At 39.9% G+C, this 15,440-nt stretch overlaps 1 protein-coding gene across 4 annotated transcripts in view; it reads right to left on the reverse strand.

Annotated features, from left to right (window-relative positions):
* The window catches only part of CBX5 (chromobox 5), a 36,390-nt gene that overhangs the window by 17,672 nt on the left and 3,278 nt on the right, over positions 1 to 15,440 (reverse strand). For 2 of the 4 annotated variants that reach the window (XM_036124232.2, XM_036124229.2), the window contains exon 2: positions 735 to 912. In XM_036124232.2, the coding sequence (XP_035980125.1) occupies positions 735 to 871 (137 nt within the window). In that variant the 5' untranslated portion in view covers positions 872 to 912. Of the gene's footprint in view, positions 1 to 734; positions 913 to 2,476; positions 2,655 to 2,717; positions 2,814 to 15,440 lie in introns of those variants that run through there. The other 2 variants (XM_036124230.2, XM_036124231.2) reach the window with 2 other exon arrangements.

A 15,440-nucleotide genomic window follows, 5' to 3' on the forward strand; every position in this document is an offset into this window, starting at 1 on the left:
GTTCACTCAATTTCTTTTGCCTCGGCTGTAGATTTGAAATTAAAAAGATAAATACCAGGAGGGAAAAAAATGTGGCCTCAGATTTAAGTTTCTCATTAAGATGAGTCCTTCACCCTAGGTCACTTTTGAGATCCAAGGATCATTTTGGAAAGCTATGGGCTATGGAATGGATGACTTCTGCTTAAATGTATATATTTTAGCTTAGTTATATCCAAAAGAATATTAACAGTAACAGTTTATACTTTTTATTTTTAAGTAATCTCTACACCCAACATGGGGCTCGAACTTACAACCCGAGATCAAGAGTCACATGCTGTACCAACTGGGCCAGCCAGGTGCCCCAATAACAGTTTATATTTACACTGAGCTTACCTGTCAGACTCTACATATACCCAACATCTCTATGACAAAGACTATTTCCTATTCCTATTTTACTGAGGAGGAAAAAGATTAAGGAACTAAACCAAGGTCACCTAGCTCATAAGAACAAGAATCTGGACCTAAGCAATCTGGCTCCACATCTATGCACCTAACCAATTCATTATACTGTCTCCCAAAAGCATTATCATTAGAAGACCAGCTCCAAGGGAGACTCTGTTTAGCTTATTGCTGCATCTTCTGACTCAGAAGGAGCGCAGGTGAGGAGAGAAAAAGACAAAGATGGCAGTGGCTCATGAGGAAGGAAACCAAGAGTCCACCTCTGTAGAGTCCTAAGGCCTAAAGAAGGCACTTACTCAGAAAAGCCTTTCCACTTCAGTAGATATTCCACTTGCCCCTTAACTACACGCCTGTCTAGCACCTTCTCGACGACATACTCCTCCTCATCCTCTGAAGAAGAACTGTCAGCTGTCCGCTTGGTTTTCTTTCCCATGTCGCACGCTGTTCCACCTGAAGGACTAAGGCCACCGGTTCCTGCAAAGAGGAAGATCAAAATGATCAGAATCCATGCAAGGACTTAAAACTTTGTCTCTTCTTGATGGAATGCAGGGGGTATAACACAAAGTTGCCATGTACCCTTCTCTTGAGTCTTGAAGCATTCTTACAGATGGTTCCTAAGCATGTAAGAAAAAAATGGTCAATCCCCACTTTCCCAAATACACCTTTTACTTCAGCTCACAAGACCAAAATCATTATTATATACACAACTAACTCCTCTAATTTCAGATTCCAAAAGACAAGTGGTGTGGTATGTTACTCCCGGGTACTTCTGTGAATGTTAAAAAGCCAGGATCTCAAAGAAATGCAGAAAACTACCAGTTAAAAGAACAGTGACAGAATTAAAATCTTACCTATAAGGTGAATAAAGTTCTTCATAAAAATGAAAAAAGCCCCAAAATGTAACCTTCCTCTGCTCTGAGGATCTTGACTAGTCTCTTAGCACAAAAAGGCCTGTTCAGGCATCTTTCACCACTGTCTTCAGTGACTTGGTTTATCTTTCTCTTAAACAAACTGAGCTTGTCCCTACAGAGCATCCATCAGTTCACAAAAGCAAGGCTAGGATCTCAGATACACTAGGCCTCCTTTTTCATTTTGGGATGGGAGAGAGGCAGGGAGAAAAAAATTTTTTTAGTCCAAAAAATAAAAATTAGTTACTGGATTGTTCAGTAATTCTCATGGCTCAACTAATCCAAATGGTTAAGGAGGTACCTCTCTTAACTGGAGTTGACTTTGGGCCAAAGGAAGAAGAGAAGGAAAAAGAAGTCTGGCCCCAAACTCACATCAACACGAAGCCTCAAAACACAGAGGAACCATTCATAGGCCCAAGGAAAGCTGAAGCAAGGCAACACAAATGGAAATTGAGTTAAGCTCAGAAATATGCACAACCAGGGGGTACTCAACTCAGAATCTAGTTTTTAAAATTCCCACATTGTTGTTTCCATAATCACTTTTAAGAATTCTTCTTTATCCATGTTAAATGGTGCCTACAGTCTGGATTATAGAGTAGCAGGGAACTGTTTTCTTAGCTGAACTCCATTTTTATTTTTCTGTAATCTTAAAAGATTTTTTTCAGCACTCTCTAAAAATATTTCCATCCTGACTAGAAGACAACTCCCAGGAACAGGGAAGGCCACTACTAATCTCAGAATTGTGTTCAAGTCAAGTAGCATAAAAAGTTGCATTTATCAATTTAGTTCAAGTTAGCAAAATTTAAGGAATTATTCCAAGAACATCTAGTTGGAAGCCACATCTCCAGAACCTATTAGCAATAGGTCTGCCCACCCAAACAACTGTCTGTACCCATTACTGCCCTGGAAAAAAAACTTAAGTTTTTATTAAAGTACTTTATTTGGAAGAGGAGGTGGGGGGGGGGAATGCAGACAAGAGTTTGAAAATAATTTTTCCATGAATTTAGAAGAGAGTCCTAAGCTTCAAGAAAAAAAATCTTATTTATTTAAAATAAAAACAGCCTCCGACCTCACCAGAGACAGGAAATGTCATATTCCAGGGAGAGTACCCCACCCCCACCCCCACTCACCTTGGAATTTCCGGGAGCTGAGCAGTTTAGGTCAGAGCGCTGGGGTTAAAACCAGCCCCGGGTTAGATGCATGCAGTTAAGCATTGTGGCTATGGCCTCCCCTGCCTCACGAGGAAAAACAAGGATTTACATATGTGTTCTTCAGTTTGAGGGAGGAAAGAGAAAAATCTCCCTTTATACCTTCATGCAGAAGAGGAGCCCCAAAGGTAGAAGATGAATGGGGGTTCCCTCCTTTACCTACCGGATCGCCCCAGTCCTTTCTTTCCCTCTGGGCTAACAGGAGGGGCCTCCCCTCCCAGGTCTGGGGCTTGGCGGGCTGGCAGCTCCCCCGCCCCCACCCAGCTGCCTGGGAGCCACTGCGCAGCTGTCCCAGCCCGTTGCCATGGCAACTGGCAGCCGTACTAGACTGGGGGGGGCGGAGAGGCAAACGGAAAAGTTAAAAGGCTTAACTTTCCTTTTCAGTGAAGACTGGGTGGAGAAGTTGGAAGGTACTCCCTTGGCCTCAAAGCTGAAGGCATTCAGAGCTCAAGGGAATTGGTTCTTGGGTTTTAAACCCAACACTGTATTCCTCTAAGAGCACTGGGAATTAATCAATAGCATTTTAAGATCATGTAACAGGATTATAGCTTAACTGGAAGGGGGAAGGGAAAAGCCAGGTCCCTCTACAACAGGATCCGTACAAACCACTCACCCCTAACCCAGCCCACCAGAAGCACTTTAAATAAGGCCTTTTCTACCATCTGTCACTGAACAGTTAATTAAAATTGCTTGGGGGATGGGGGGGATAGGAGGAAAGGGGGGGAAGGGAAGTATTTCAAGATACTATACAACTTTCCTTCTTTGGGGGATTACTAGATACTGAAACAGAATCCAGACACTTGAAGCACCAACAAAGAACCTGTCCACTGAAATTACAGGTAGAAAAAAGTGTAATCCTTAAGTAGTTTTTAAAAAGAGAGGGGAGAGCAGTCCAGTCACAACCATTATTGTTGAATTAAAACCACTTTTCGGGGTGCCTGGGTGGCTCGCTCAGTCAGTTAAGGGTCTACCTTCTGCTCAGGTCAGGGTCCTGGGATCAGGCTCCCTGCTCAGCGGGAAGTCTGCTTCTCCCTCTCCCTCTGCCCCTCTCCCCACTCCTCCCCACTTACGCTCTCTGCTCTCTCAAATAAATAAAATTAAAAAAAAAAAATCAAAACACTTTTCATTAGTTGTTATTGTAATGTTATGAAACAAATTTTTAAGTAATTACTACCTACCCGAAGCATTAATATATAATAATTTAAAACTCCATATATCAATAATCCCTAATACTTGAAAAAAGGAGGACTGAGATAAAGAGAAGAGCTACTTAGAGACTTACAGTCCCATAAAGTTTCTTTTCTCCTGGCCCTAAAGAACATTTTGGAGAGCTCTAAGGCCCTCCTCTGCTTTACAATTCAGGTCTTTAGAGCCAGAGGTTGCTGCCATAGGAGAGTAAGAAAAAGGGACAATCAAAAGCAAAGATCCCAACTGGGGAAAAGGTGGAGAATAGTGATTATTTCGGTTATCAAACAGAAGTAATCATAGGGTATGAGAGTAGACAGTTTTTAACTACAGAAGATTTCCTCAAATTTGAATGTACCTGTCAGAAAATCTCTGGGTAAAACTGCCTTTTTGGACTCTTCCTAACTTTTTAATACTTTGTGTAGTTAAGGGATATAAAAACAATGCTAAAGGAATTAGATCAGGGTTCTCACTGTGTGATTAACTTGCTATGTGTGACCTTGAGTAAATAATTTGAGATCTAACCCCAGAATCACTAAAATGGGCCAAATCCCCACTGCCTACCTCCTAGGGAAACAGTGAGTTTAAATAGAGACCAAAAAGCTGGTAAGTCCCCCCAAAGAGAAGCTTTTGTAAAAATATAGGGCCAAATACAACAGCAGCAGGAAATATGTGACCTTCCAAATTCCTAAGCTGTTAAACCCTATCACACGAAGTTAACTCCTGCAGCTCAAAATATTACTAGACAGCAACAAAGAAGGAAAAGTATCTTTGTTAACTAGGTACAGGTAAACTAATAAAAGCTTCAGAGAATAAGCAGGTACATTCTCTCTTAAGGGTAAAATACTTATTCTTACTCCTTAAAACTCAGAAAAGCATTGGAGATGGCAGTATGAAAAGACTAACAGTAATTCTGTGAAGAGATAAAGAATGACAGCAACATTAGTATTTTAGTAAAACCTTTCAGAAAAAAAAAATGTGAAATCAACAAGAAGGACAAAAATATTCTGGTGTCTACCCCCCCTCCCTAAAACATCCGGAAATAATGTCAGATCAATTTCCTCCTTCCCACTCTTTAAGAACTGCCTAAAAGGGCACACAGCTAAGGTCTCTTTCTCTTTGGGAAATGGGTTTTGTAACAGCTGACAAATCAAATTGGGCCTGATGCCAGGAGTCAGAGTCCAACCATAATATTCTGTAAAGAATGGCACGCAACTGTCTTATAAATCTCCTGGACAGTCACAGATCAGAAGCTGGCAAGGATGACGACATAGTTCTGATGGAATGTGTCTTATCTTAACCTTGAAGTTACAGATCTGCTCAGGAGCAGCAGTAAGAAATGAGAAATGCACTCAGACATCGGAGAGAACATAATTCTCTTTTAGACAGTGCGACCCAGTGTATTAGGGTCAAATGAAACACAAAGCCAGACGGACAATTTAAGGGCTAGAGCCTGTACCAGATAAAGCATCAAGACTGGTGGTTCACGCTGAGCTTGAGAGGAGGGAGCGTTCAAGTATGAGAAATGAGACATGGCTGGCAGGATGATGGAGTGATTAAGGTAGAATCCCGATACCATGAATAAGGAAGAGAGGATGAGCCTCTGAGCGCAACCCTATCCTTGTAGAAATCTCCATAGGAAGGGGTGAGCAGCTTCTCAAGTTTCTAGAGTCTTTCAGGCATTAACAGCTCTCAGCCCTTTCTTGACTATACACAGTAACTCTCTGGTAAAGGCATCAACTACACACAGATTCCAGCAATTTAATTGCCCATCCGGACATGAGAAAAGAGAAGGCCCCACCAACCGTTCATATCAATGACACAAGGCAAATTCACCTTATAGGCCTCTGAGTGCTGGGCAAAAAAACCCCTAAACCAGGGATCTGGTGAGAAGTCAGCCTTGGAAAAACATCAAAGAGCTTTGTGGTCAGGCCCAGGCAGAACCCACATTCCAAGTCGATGACAGAAGACTTCTTTAACAGATAAATCTTCCAGGGAAAAAAAAAAAGGAAGAGGTGAGGAAGTGAAGCAGAAAGAGAAGAAGGACCAAAAAATCCCACTCATTATAAGGGTTTAAAAAAAAAATGCGTAAGAAACTGTCAGTCCCCAGAAGTTAAAGAAGCCATTAGAGAAAACTGGGGCAATCCAGAACAACAGAGGTAATGGTTAGCTATTTGCATTTATCAATCCTGGATTCACAGAATCGCCCACATAGGGTTTCTGGGATCTGTTTGTCCAGTTCAGGCTTTGCTCTAGTCCCTCCAGTCACTACTTGGCAATGCCAGCTGTCTTGGTGGCTTTTCTTAGATCTTGGTGTAGCACATTTTATTTTCATCACTACTTACGAGCAAAAGTATATATACAACATAATTCTAAATCTTTTTCTGAGCTTGCTTTGTATTTTTAAAAAAGTAATGAAAACCAACTGGTAAATTGCCTCAGTGAACCACCCACTGAACTATTTGGAGGTGGTAGTCAGACCAAATGTCAAAACACATAATCAGTGAGCTCTCTGTTCATTTTAGAGTTTCTTTTTTCTCCCCCCACAAAGATTTTATATTTAAGTAATCTCTACACCCAATGTGGGGCTCAAACTTACAACCCCAAGATAAAGAGTCACATGCTCTTCTGAGCCAGCCAGGCACCCCTATTTTAGAGTTTCAATATAAAATCTATAAGCCCAGTAAGAAGGCAAAATCCTCCAGAAAGAAAGCCTCCAGAAAGAGGGGAAAGGGATGAGGGCATATGCAAAGCTCCCTATCACATGTATTAATTAAATATGCTGCGGTTGGGTGACTTCAGTTGGCCCAGGCTTGAGAAATTCCCATTTCTCCCCAATGGGCTTTGGGAAAGTTAGTGGCTTAAATGAAGATTAGTCAGTCAGATGCAGCATTGTCTTCAAGGCGTCCTCTATATAGCCTATTGTAATAAATAAAACAGATGAAAAGAAACCAAATTTACAGAACCGTTTTAATCTGGTCTATATTCTTTGTTCTTTACAGATCTAGAAGCACCAATGATTTTAAGTTTGTAACACATACAGCATAAAACTAAAATACCCTCTATAAAAATGTTTTCTCTATTAGATTTATGATTTCCAAAGTATTAGCCATGTGGCATTTTAACAAAAACACAGCATAGAGATACACATTACAGCTGTCCTGGCTGTCTCAGGTTTTGTTAAATGGGTTGATAACTATCACTCCACCTCCACCAAAAGCTCATGAGCACCCAATTCAAGAGGAGTTAAAAGCTTTTTAAATGTCTATTTAAGAGACCGGATTAGGGAAGAGTTGAGGAGGAAGATTAACTATGGTCGTTAACACCCCTATCATTAACAAGCCACATATAGACAACACAAACTTTATTAATAGAAAGGAGTGTGGAGAGAGGAAATGCTCTCCGTTTGGCTAGTGCAACTCCAGTTTTTGATTCTTTAAAAATCAGGCCAAGGCACTGCCTCATCCAGTCACAGAATTATTCTGGGGCAAAGTATCCTGTTTGTTGATTATCTAAGCCTCCTGCTCCAGTGAGCAAGGGAGTAAAGGGCCTTTTGTTCTTTTAGATTAAAACATATACATTATAAACAGAGATAAAGGCTGCCTTATAAATTTTATTCAGCTGTACTCTCCTCCAAGCTCTGACCACCACTAAAAAATATAAACGAATGTGTACTATAGCAATTCTCAGAACTGCTTAAAAGTTATCAGTCTGGTTCACTGGCATATTTAGCAGTAACACGCACAAATTCTTGATGTCTCATTACAAGATCACAATCCCAGAAAATAATTTCATATGGGATTTTTTCCTTTATTAAAATCCACTGAATTTCTTCTCTCAAGTGTCAGTCTTCTTTACATTTAGTTAGGCCACACCTAAACCCATCACTGGGCAAGGTTAGATATCCAATTGTTCCAAGATTTATGAGAAAGTAGAATTTGGCACCACTGTGGGCAAATGTCTTCCAGATGGTGCTTTCCAACAACTTTGTCCTTGCAATGTACTGAACTCCTCTTAAGGCACCACAGTCTCAGGTGGGTGTTACTCTCATACCCGCTCCTCTCTTAATTAAATGTGATGATGCATGAACGAGTAGATCCAGTCACCTTTCATGAAGAACCTGGCAATTTTACCATACATAAATCTTAAGAAATATGGGTTATAGCAATGTTGGAGTAGTTACTATGAATCTTGGGTTTTTAGATACCACTTTGGCAGAGCATGTTCACAAAATATGGAAGGGTTAAGAAAGATGAAGTATCCACCCCCAACTAAAAGAACAGTCATATTTTTCAAACAGCCATAAAATTAAGACATGGTGCTTATCTGCCAGCATCCAGCTTGTACAGATTTTGGACATCAGCAGCTTAAGGGTTACAAAGACCCCTCCAGGTTACTCTAACAAATCCTTTAGGAAAAGCCTCTGCTATACCAGACAATTTATGCTCTCTCATAGCCTTAGAGAAGACATTCAAGAGACATAAAAATTAATTTGCATAACCATAAACTAAAATCTCTAAAATATCTCTAATTTAACTGTTGAGATGCTATAATTTAAGGCAATATGCTAAAATTTGATTAATACATGCTGACAAAAAAAGAAGTTTTTATATAATTGGAGTTAGATATCTCAGACTGTAAAACTCCATGGAGTAAAAGAGAGCATTCCTTCAACATATGGCATAATTCTGTGCTTTGCCATTACCTTGGTATATTAGCAACATGAATTATATTGAAGTCATAGCCTACAATTTAGATAAATAAAATCAAGGCAGTGCTGAACTTTTTCCCATCCATGCAACGGTATCCTTGGCAGCTCCTTGGCCATCTATTATGATCCTGACCAATTTCTCTCTGTGGCAATTTAAAAGCTGTAAAAAAATACATAATGGGTGATGACAGGAGAAACAAACCCACACCAGAAATTATTGAACCTTGTAGGTCTTTGCAAGTGTCTCTATTGACATTTAAGTGTGAGTTACTATGCCACAATATCATAAAAGTGTGTTTTACACTTCAGATATATTGATAGTTAAATGCAAAGAAAGGCCACCACCAGATTAACGGCTAAAAGGGACAGCCAATCTCAGACCACCCAGCTCTTCCACTGAGCGTTCTGATGTGTTCCTTAAACCAAATAAGATGTTTCTATCTTTTTATCCGGGTTCCAACTGCAATCCTAATTTAAATCTTATGCTAAAGGGATGATTAACATTGCTATTCTGATCCTCGTTCTGGGATATTTATTGAGGGCTTGGTAAGTAAGTGTCAAGCATTGCATGGGCACTAAGTCTAACCCAGCCTTCAACTTAAGGGCTGAGGATTTTAACAATTTCTCCTTGGTGAAGTCAGCACTGGTTAGTCCTGTCCCCAAAGGCTGTTATAAAAAAGCTTCTAAAGAGGCAGCTTGTTAACAGTGGCAAAATCAGGACTAGGAATAAGGAGATGTGGTCCTCTCCCAATTAGGTAACTGAAAGATCAAACTAGCCAGTTCAGTTAATCTTAACGGTGTTATTTGCCCTACTTATCTCGTAAGTCTACTGTGAAGGGAAGAAAAAAACCTGGAAAACACTTTTAAAAATATAAAGGGGGGGTGCCTGGCTGGCTCAGTTGGTGGAGCATGTGACTCTTGATCTCAGGGTTGATCTCAGAGTTTGAGCCCCACCTTGGCTGTAGAGATTACTTAATAAAATCTTGGGGGGGCGCCTGGGTGGCTCAGTCACTAAGCGTCTGCCTTAGGCTCAGGTCATGATCCCAGGGTCCTGGGATCGAGCCCCGCATCGGGCTCCCTGCTCCGCGGGAAGCCTGCTTCTCCCTCTCCCATTCCCCCTGCTTGTATTCCCTCTCTCGCTGTCTCTCTCTCTGTCAAATAAATAAATAAATAAATCTTAAAAAGAAAAAAAAAAAAACAATAAAATCTTGGGGTGCCTCAGTGGCTCAGTCAGTCGAGGGTCCGACTTGATTTTTGGCTCAGGTCATCATCTCAGGGTCGAGGGATAGAGCCCCGTGTCAGGCTCCACACTCAGAAGGGGGTCTGCTTGAGATTCTTTCTCTCCCTCTCCCTCTGTGCCCCCCTACCCCCACCCCATGGGCTCACCCTCTCTCTAGAATAAATCTTCAGGAAAAAAAAAAATCTTAAAAAACACACACACACACACACACAAAGGAATAGAAGTTTGCCTGATAATAGATGATGTTAAAAATAATGAATGCTTTAATTGTTCCTTCCTCACCTATTTTCTGGAAGAGTTTGTAGAATTGGTATCTCTCTTCCTTAAAGGATTGGTAAGGGGTGGGGGGAAGGTTTGGTGAAACTTACCAGTGAAGTCATTCAGGCCTGGAGTTTTCATTGGGGGAACATTTTCAACTACAAATTTCATTTCTTTAATAAATATGGAGCTAGTGAGGTTCTGTATTTCTTCTGAAGTGAACTTTGGCAGTTTGTCTTTCAAGGAGGTGATTCAATTCATCTAAGACACTGAATGCACTGGCACAGTTGTTCGTAATAGTCTCTTACTACTTTTTCAATGTCTCTAGGATCAGTACTGATATCCCTTCTCTTATTCCTGATATTAGTCATTTGTGTCTTTTCCCCCCCGATCAGACTTGCTTGGTTTATTAATTTTATTGATCTTTTCAAAAACCAACTTTCACTTTCATTGATTTTCTCTATTTTTGTTTTATACTTCACCAACTACCTTCTGCTTTTATCTTTAGCATTTTCTTTCTGCTTAATTTGAATTTAACTTGCTCTTCTTTTCCTAGGTTCTTAAGATAGAAATGTAGGTCACGGACTCTAGACCTTTCTGCTTTTTTAAAAACTGAAGCATTTAATACTATAAAATTCCCTTTAAGCACTGTCTTAGTTACATCCCACAAATTTTAAGGTCATGTTATCGTTTTTATTCAGTTCAAAATATTTTCTAATTTTGTGATGTCTTTGATCCATGGGTTACTTATAAACGTGTTAATATAATTATAAATGTATATATTTCAGTTCCATCGTTTTTTCTTTCATGTATTTTGAAGTTTTATTATTAGTTGTGTAAAATCTAGGGTTCTTGTGTCTTCTTGATGAATTGATCCCTTTATCATCTAATCTGGTGTTAGCTATCTGCCCTACCTACCTCATGTCTGTTATGGAAAAAGAACAAAAAAACTCTTTGGAAAGTATGCAGCAAACAGAAGGTAAGATGTCTGATGATACAGGAAGTTAAAATAACTTTAATAAATTTTCTGAACTATCTGTAAGTTATATCTATGCTTGTTTCCAACTACTCATATAAATGGGGTCTGCCGATGTTTTATCAGATCCTTACATGTAATTTATTGTTGTGAAATACTGAACAAGTTAGCAGTATATTACCCTCCACAACTCCCTGTGAGGTAAGTGAGTCTTACTGATTTAGGGATGAGAAAGAAGGTACATGGAGTTCAAGGATCTGCCTCAGAAACCAAACTTAAGATAGATTTCCCAGCCTGTTGGTTGACCTCTTTAGCAGGGCATTTTATTCCGACATAATTATGCCTGCTGACTCAGATATGAACTTGCTTTATTCTAAGAAATGGAGATTATAATCAGAGAAATACTTGAATTCAATTTGGTTCCTCCTCCTCCTCTCCATGTAAGAAATAAATAATGAGAGTGTACTAAAAATTTGACCTTTGAATAGTCCTTTCAGCAATACCATCTCAACCCCATGTTTTGTAGTGTCGTTTCTAACAATGAAGTATGATGGAACAGGCACTCAGTTAAGTCTGAAGAGTAAGACTGCATGTGAAAAACTAGCTCCACAACCTAGTTGCAGGTAGGAAAATCCGTCACTGTTTAATTTTGACAAACTATTCTTACTGGAAAGGAAATCCAGACTACACAGTCCACAGCCTCATTAAGATGAGAGTGAAAAATGGCCCAACCTGTCCATTATACCTTTTTTTTTTTTTTAAGAAAACCACACACAATTAACAAATTTGTTACCCTATGTTAATACCCCAAGGATCTGACAACCAGCCAACAAGTCAGTCATCTATCCCTCAAATCCTAGGCAAAGGCCTCCACTGGCCCAAAATATTAGAATGAGTTCTTCACTCACATTTAAAATCACTGACTTCAAAAAACAAACTCCCAGACAATTCAGGCATCATTTCATGAAAGTCTTTGGTCTAGAAGGCTATCAGCAATCACCTATCCAATTCTTTCCATATAAGATGAAGAAACTAGGGACCAAAGAGGGCAAATGGCTGACCCAAGGTTGTATCAGTAGTTAATGACAGAAGAGGGAAGAGAATCTAAGTTTTCTGAGCTTTTTTTCCCATTTGCCTCTCATTTTAAAAATAACTTTCTCGGGGCACCTGGGTGGCTCAGTTGGGTAAGTGTCCAACTCTTGATTTCAGCTCAGGTCATGACCTCAGGGTAGCAAGCTAGAGCCCGGTGTCAGGCTCCACAATGGGCGTGGAACCTGCTTAAGATTCTCTCTCCCTCTGCCCCTCCCTCTCTCAAAAATAAATAAATAAATAATTTTTTCTCGGGGTGCCTGGGTGGCTCAGTTGGTTAAGTGTCTGCCTTTGGCTCAGGTCATGATCCAGGGGTCTTGGGATCAAGCCCCGCATCTGGCTCCCTGCTCCGTGGAGAGCCTGCTTCTCCATCTCCCTCTGCCACTACCCCCTGCTTGTATGCCCACTCTCTGTCAAATAAATAAAATAAAATCTTATTAAATAAAAGTAAATGTTTCTTGAAACCAAAAAGATAATTTAATTAACTTTTTCCATTAAAAAAAAAGATTTTATTTATTTGAGAGAGGGAGCGCATGTGCGCAAGTGGACATGAGCTAGAGGGAGAGAATCTGAAACAGATTCCCACTTGAGACTCCATCTCACAACCCGAGATCATGACCTGAGCCGAAACCAAGAGTCAGCCATCTAACCGACTGAGCCAGCCAGGTGCCCCATAACTTTTTCTTTTTTGAATTAGGTAAAATTTATTTGGGTAAGGGTTAGAGAACTAGGTTATAGTGGTCTGAATATGGCCCCCCCAAAGATACCCAAGTCCTAATCCCTTGAATTTATAAACATTACTTTATATGGCAAAAGATGTGAAAGGAAAAATTTATCCTGGAGTATCTGGTTGGCTCTTAAAAGCAATGACATCTATCCTTATGACAGGCAGTTCTGAGACAGAGACACAGAAAAGAAGACAACGTGAAGAAAAAGCAGGGAGATGAGGCTGACAGTCACCAGAAGCTGGAAGAGGCAAGGAAGGGACCAGAGGGGGCTCAACACCTTGATTGTAGACTTCTGGTCTCCAGAATTGTAAGAATAAATTCCTGTTGTTTGAAGCCACTAAGCTTGTGGTAATTTGTGCCAGCAGCCACAGGAGACTAATACACAGGGGAAATAAAATTTTAAAAATCATAAACTGGATATATATAAAACCAGTTATTGATCCAAAAAGAACTGTACTTCAAGTAACCCAAAGAATGCCTAAAACCTTTAAATATTAAATACCTCATTTCAAAGGGTAAATTAAGGCAATCAGAGAATGTAACTTAACCCCCAAAATACTGGCAGATCCAGGAAGACAAACTCAGCAAGGTCTAATATTTACATAGCTGCTAACAAGAACAGTGTAGGTTTTTCCCCAAACATGTTAGCTGGTAGAGCTCCTGGACAGACTAAACATAGGCACCAGTTGTCACTGTGGGTGTTCTGCCAACACAAGTGTAAAGTTGTCATCAGAAATGAATATGTGGCTTCGAGTAGCTTACAGAAATCCAACAAAGCTGTATCTTGGACTCTGCACAAGCCAACTCTTCTCAGGATGACCTGGACTCTTTCCCATTAGTACAATGATCAGCTAAAAGGCATCCTCTATAAGGAGGAAAGGAAAATCAAAGTTTATGTCAGGGAAAAAAGATAACTGCCCAGAGTTCAAGTTCATGAATAACAATGTGTAAATAGCAGCCATGCTGAGTCAGTTACAAGTGATATCTCACATTGTAATTTACTACTTTTAAAATCAATATCCACAGCACACAGCTTTAAGTCCAATTTCATGTAAGGTAAGTGGAAATAAAAATAGACCAAGCAAAAGAACAAGAAAAGGAAAGAAATGCTTGGATTTGTTAAACGTGCTATTCCAATAAGATACATAAATCATGCTATGTGGTTAAATAAAATACCTAAATAAAAATTACTAATCTTCCTCAGAAACCTCTGTACCCTGGATATCTTTCTCTTTTCTAGAGCTACTAACAAGGGCTCTGAAAACTACCAAAACTTTCCTAGAAATATAAAAATCCAGCCACTGCAGAGTAATGTTCTTTTTTCTATTTTGCCTCAACCATTACCCTGCTCGCCTACTATCCAGATAGCTTTCTACTTATTGGGTTTTCAGACAGACCAGTGAAGATGCATTATGTTCCCTTTTAGTGAACACTATCCTTTTAGGTTTGGCAGCAATAATATATCCTTAAGTTGTAAACACAAGTACTTGAAATTTAATCTTGTAACACAGGCTAAACATCTTGTTAACAGACCAGTACAAATGAACAACCAAACCAGGTTCTCCAAAGGCAAGAAATAAGTGTAAACTTAAGATTTTCAATGTGGGGGGGCGCCTGGGTGGCTCAGATGGTTAAGCGTCTGCCTTCAGCTCAGGTCATGATCCCAGGGTCCTGGGATCGAGTCCCGCATCGGGCTCCCTGCTCCTTGGGAGCCTGTTTCTCCCTCTGCTTCTCTCTCTCTCTCTGTCTCTCATGAATAAATAAATAAAATCTTTAAAAAAAAAAAAAATGATTTTCAATGTGGGGGTACCTGGGTAGCTCAGTCAGTTGAGCATCCAACTCTTGATTTCGGCTCAGGTCATGATCTCAGGGTCCTGGGATTGAGCCCTGCTTCTGGCTCCGCACCTGGCTCTGAGGGGAATCCGCTTGAGGATTCTCTCCCTCTCCCTGCCCCCACCAGCCCCTGGCTCCTGCACACAAGCGTGCACATGCTTCCTCTCTCTCTCAAATAAATAAAATAAATCTTAAGGAAAAAAAAAAGTTTTAAATGTGATAGTCTCAGAATATCAATGAAAAATTATCCACTAAAATTTCCCTACTGGAGAGAAATATTCATCAGATCTATTAACTCTAACACTGTAAGAGAATTCACAAAAAAGCAATGTGTACTTGCACATCACAGTAAACCAAGAAGCCTATGTTCAAATCCTGAAATCTTTCAAATTAAAACCATCAAATAAAGGGTCATGGTTAATTTGTTTATAAATCCAAGCAGCTAGGGCTGGAGATGGGTGGAACCCATTCGGAGTACTCTAAGACGACAAGATTTACCTATTCTTCAGATCAGTTTTCTTTTTTCCCCAATCTGTGGGTCTATACACAGCCACGAAACCAGCAAAAACTGACCTGCGTTTTTAAGAAAATGAAAGTGTACTGTAGATGAGAAAGTACCAGAGTGCTTTGCACATATATTCATATAGTGAAGCTTGTTTTGATATGTGTACAGTATCAGTGTAAATGTATTTCTTAGTAAGGGTCAAGATCAAAAATTTGAGACACATTGATCCAAAAGAATCCCAGTAGCAAGTGAAAATCTAGTAAGCATCTAACCCAAAGTCCACCTTTGTCCAAAACATATCTGCCATTATTTAGGCAGCCAAACAAATACAGGATGCAAGGATGCAATCAATCATGTTTAG

Source organism: Halichoerus grypus, chromosome 6 (assembly GCF_964656455.1).
Source record: "Halichoerus grypus chromosome 6, mHalGry1.hap1.1, whole genome shotgun sequence".
NCBI classification, from domain to species: Eukaryota; Metazoa; Chordata; class Mammalia; order Carnivora; family Phocidae; genus Halichoerus; species Halichoerus grypus.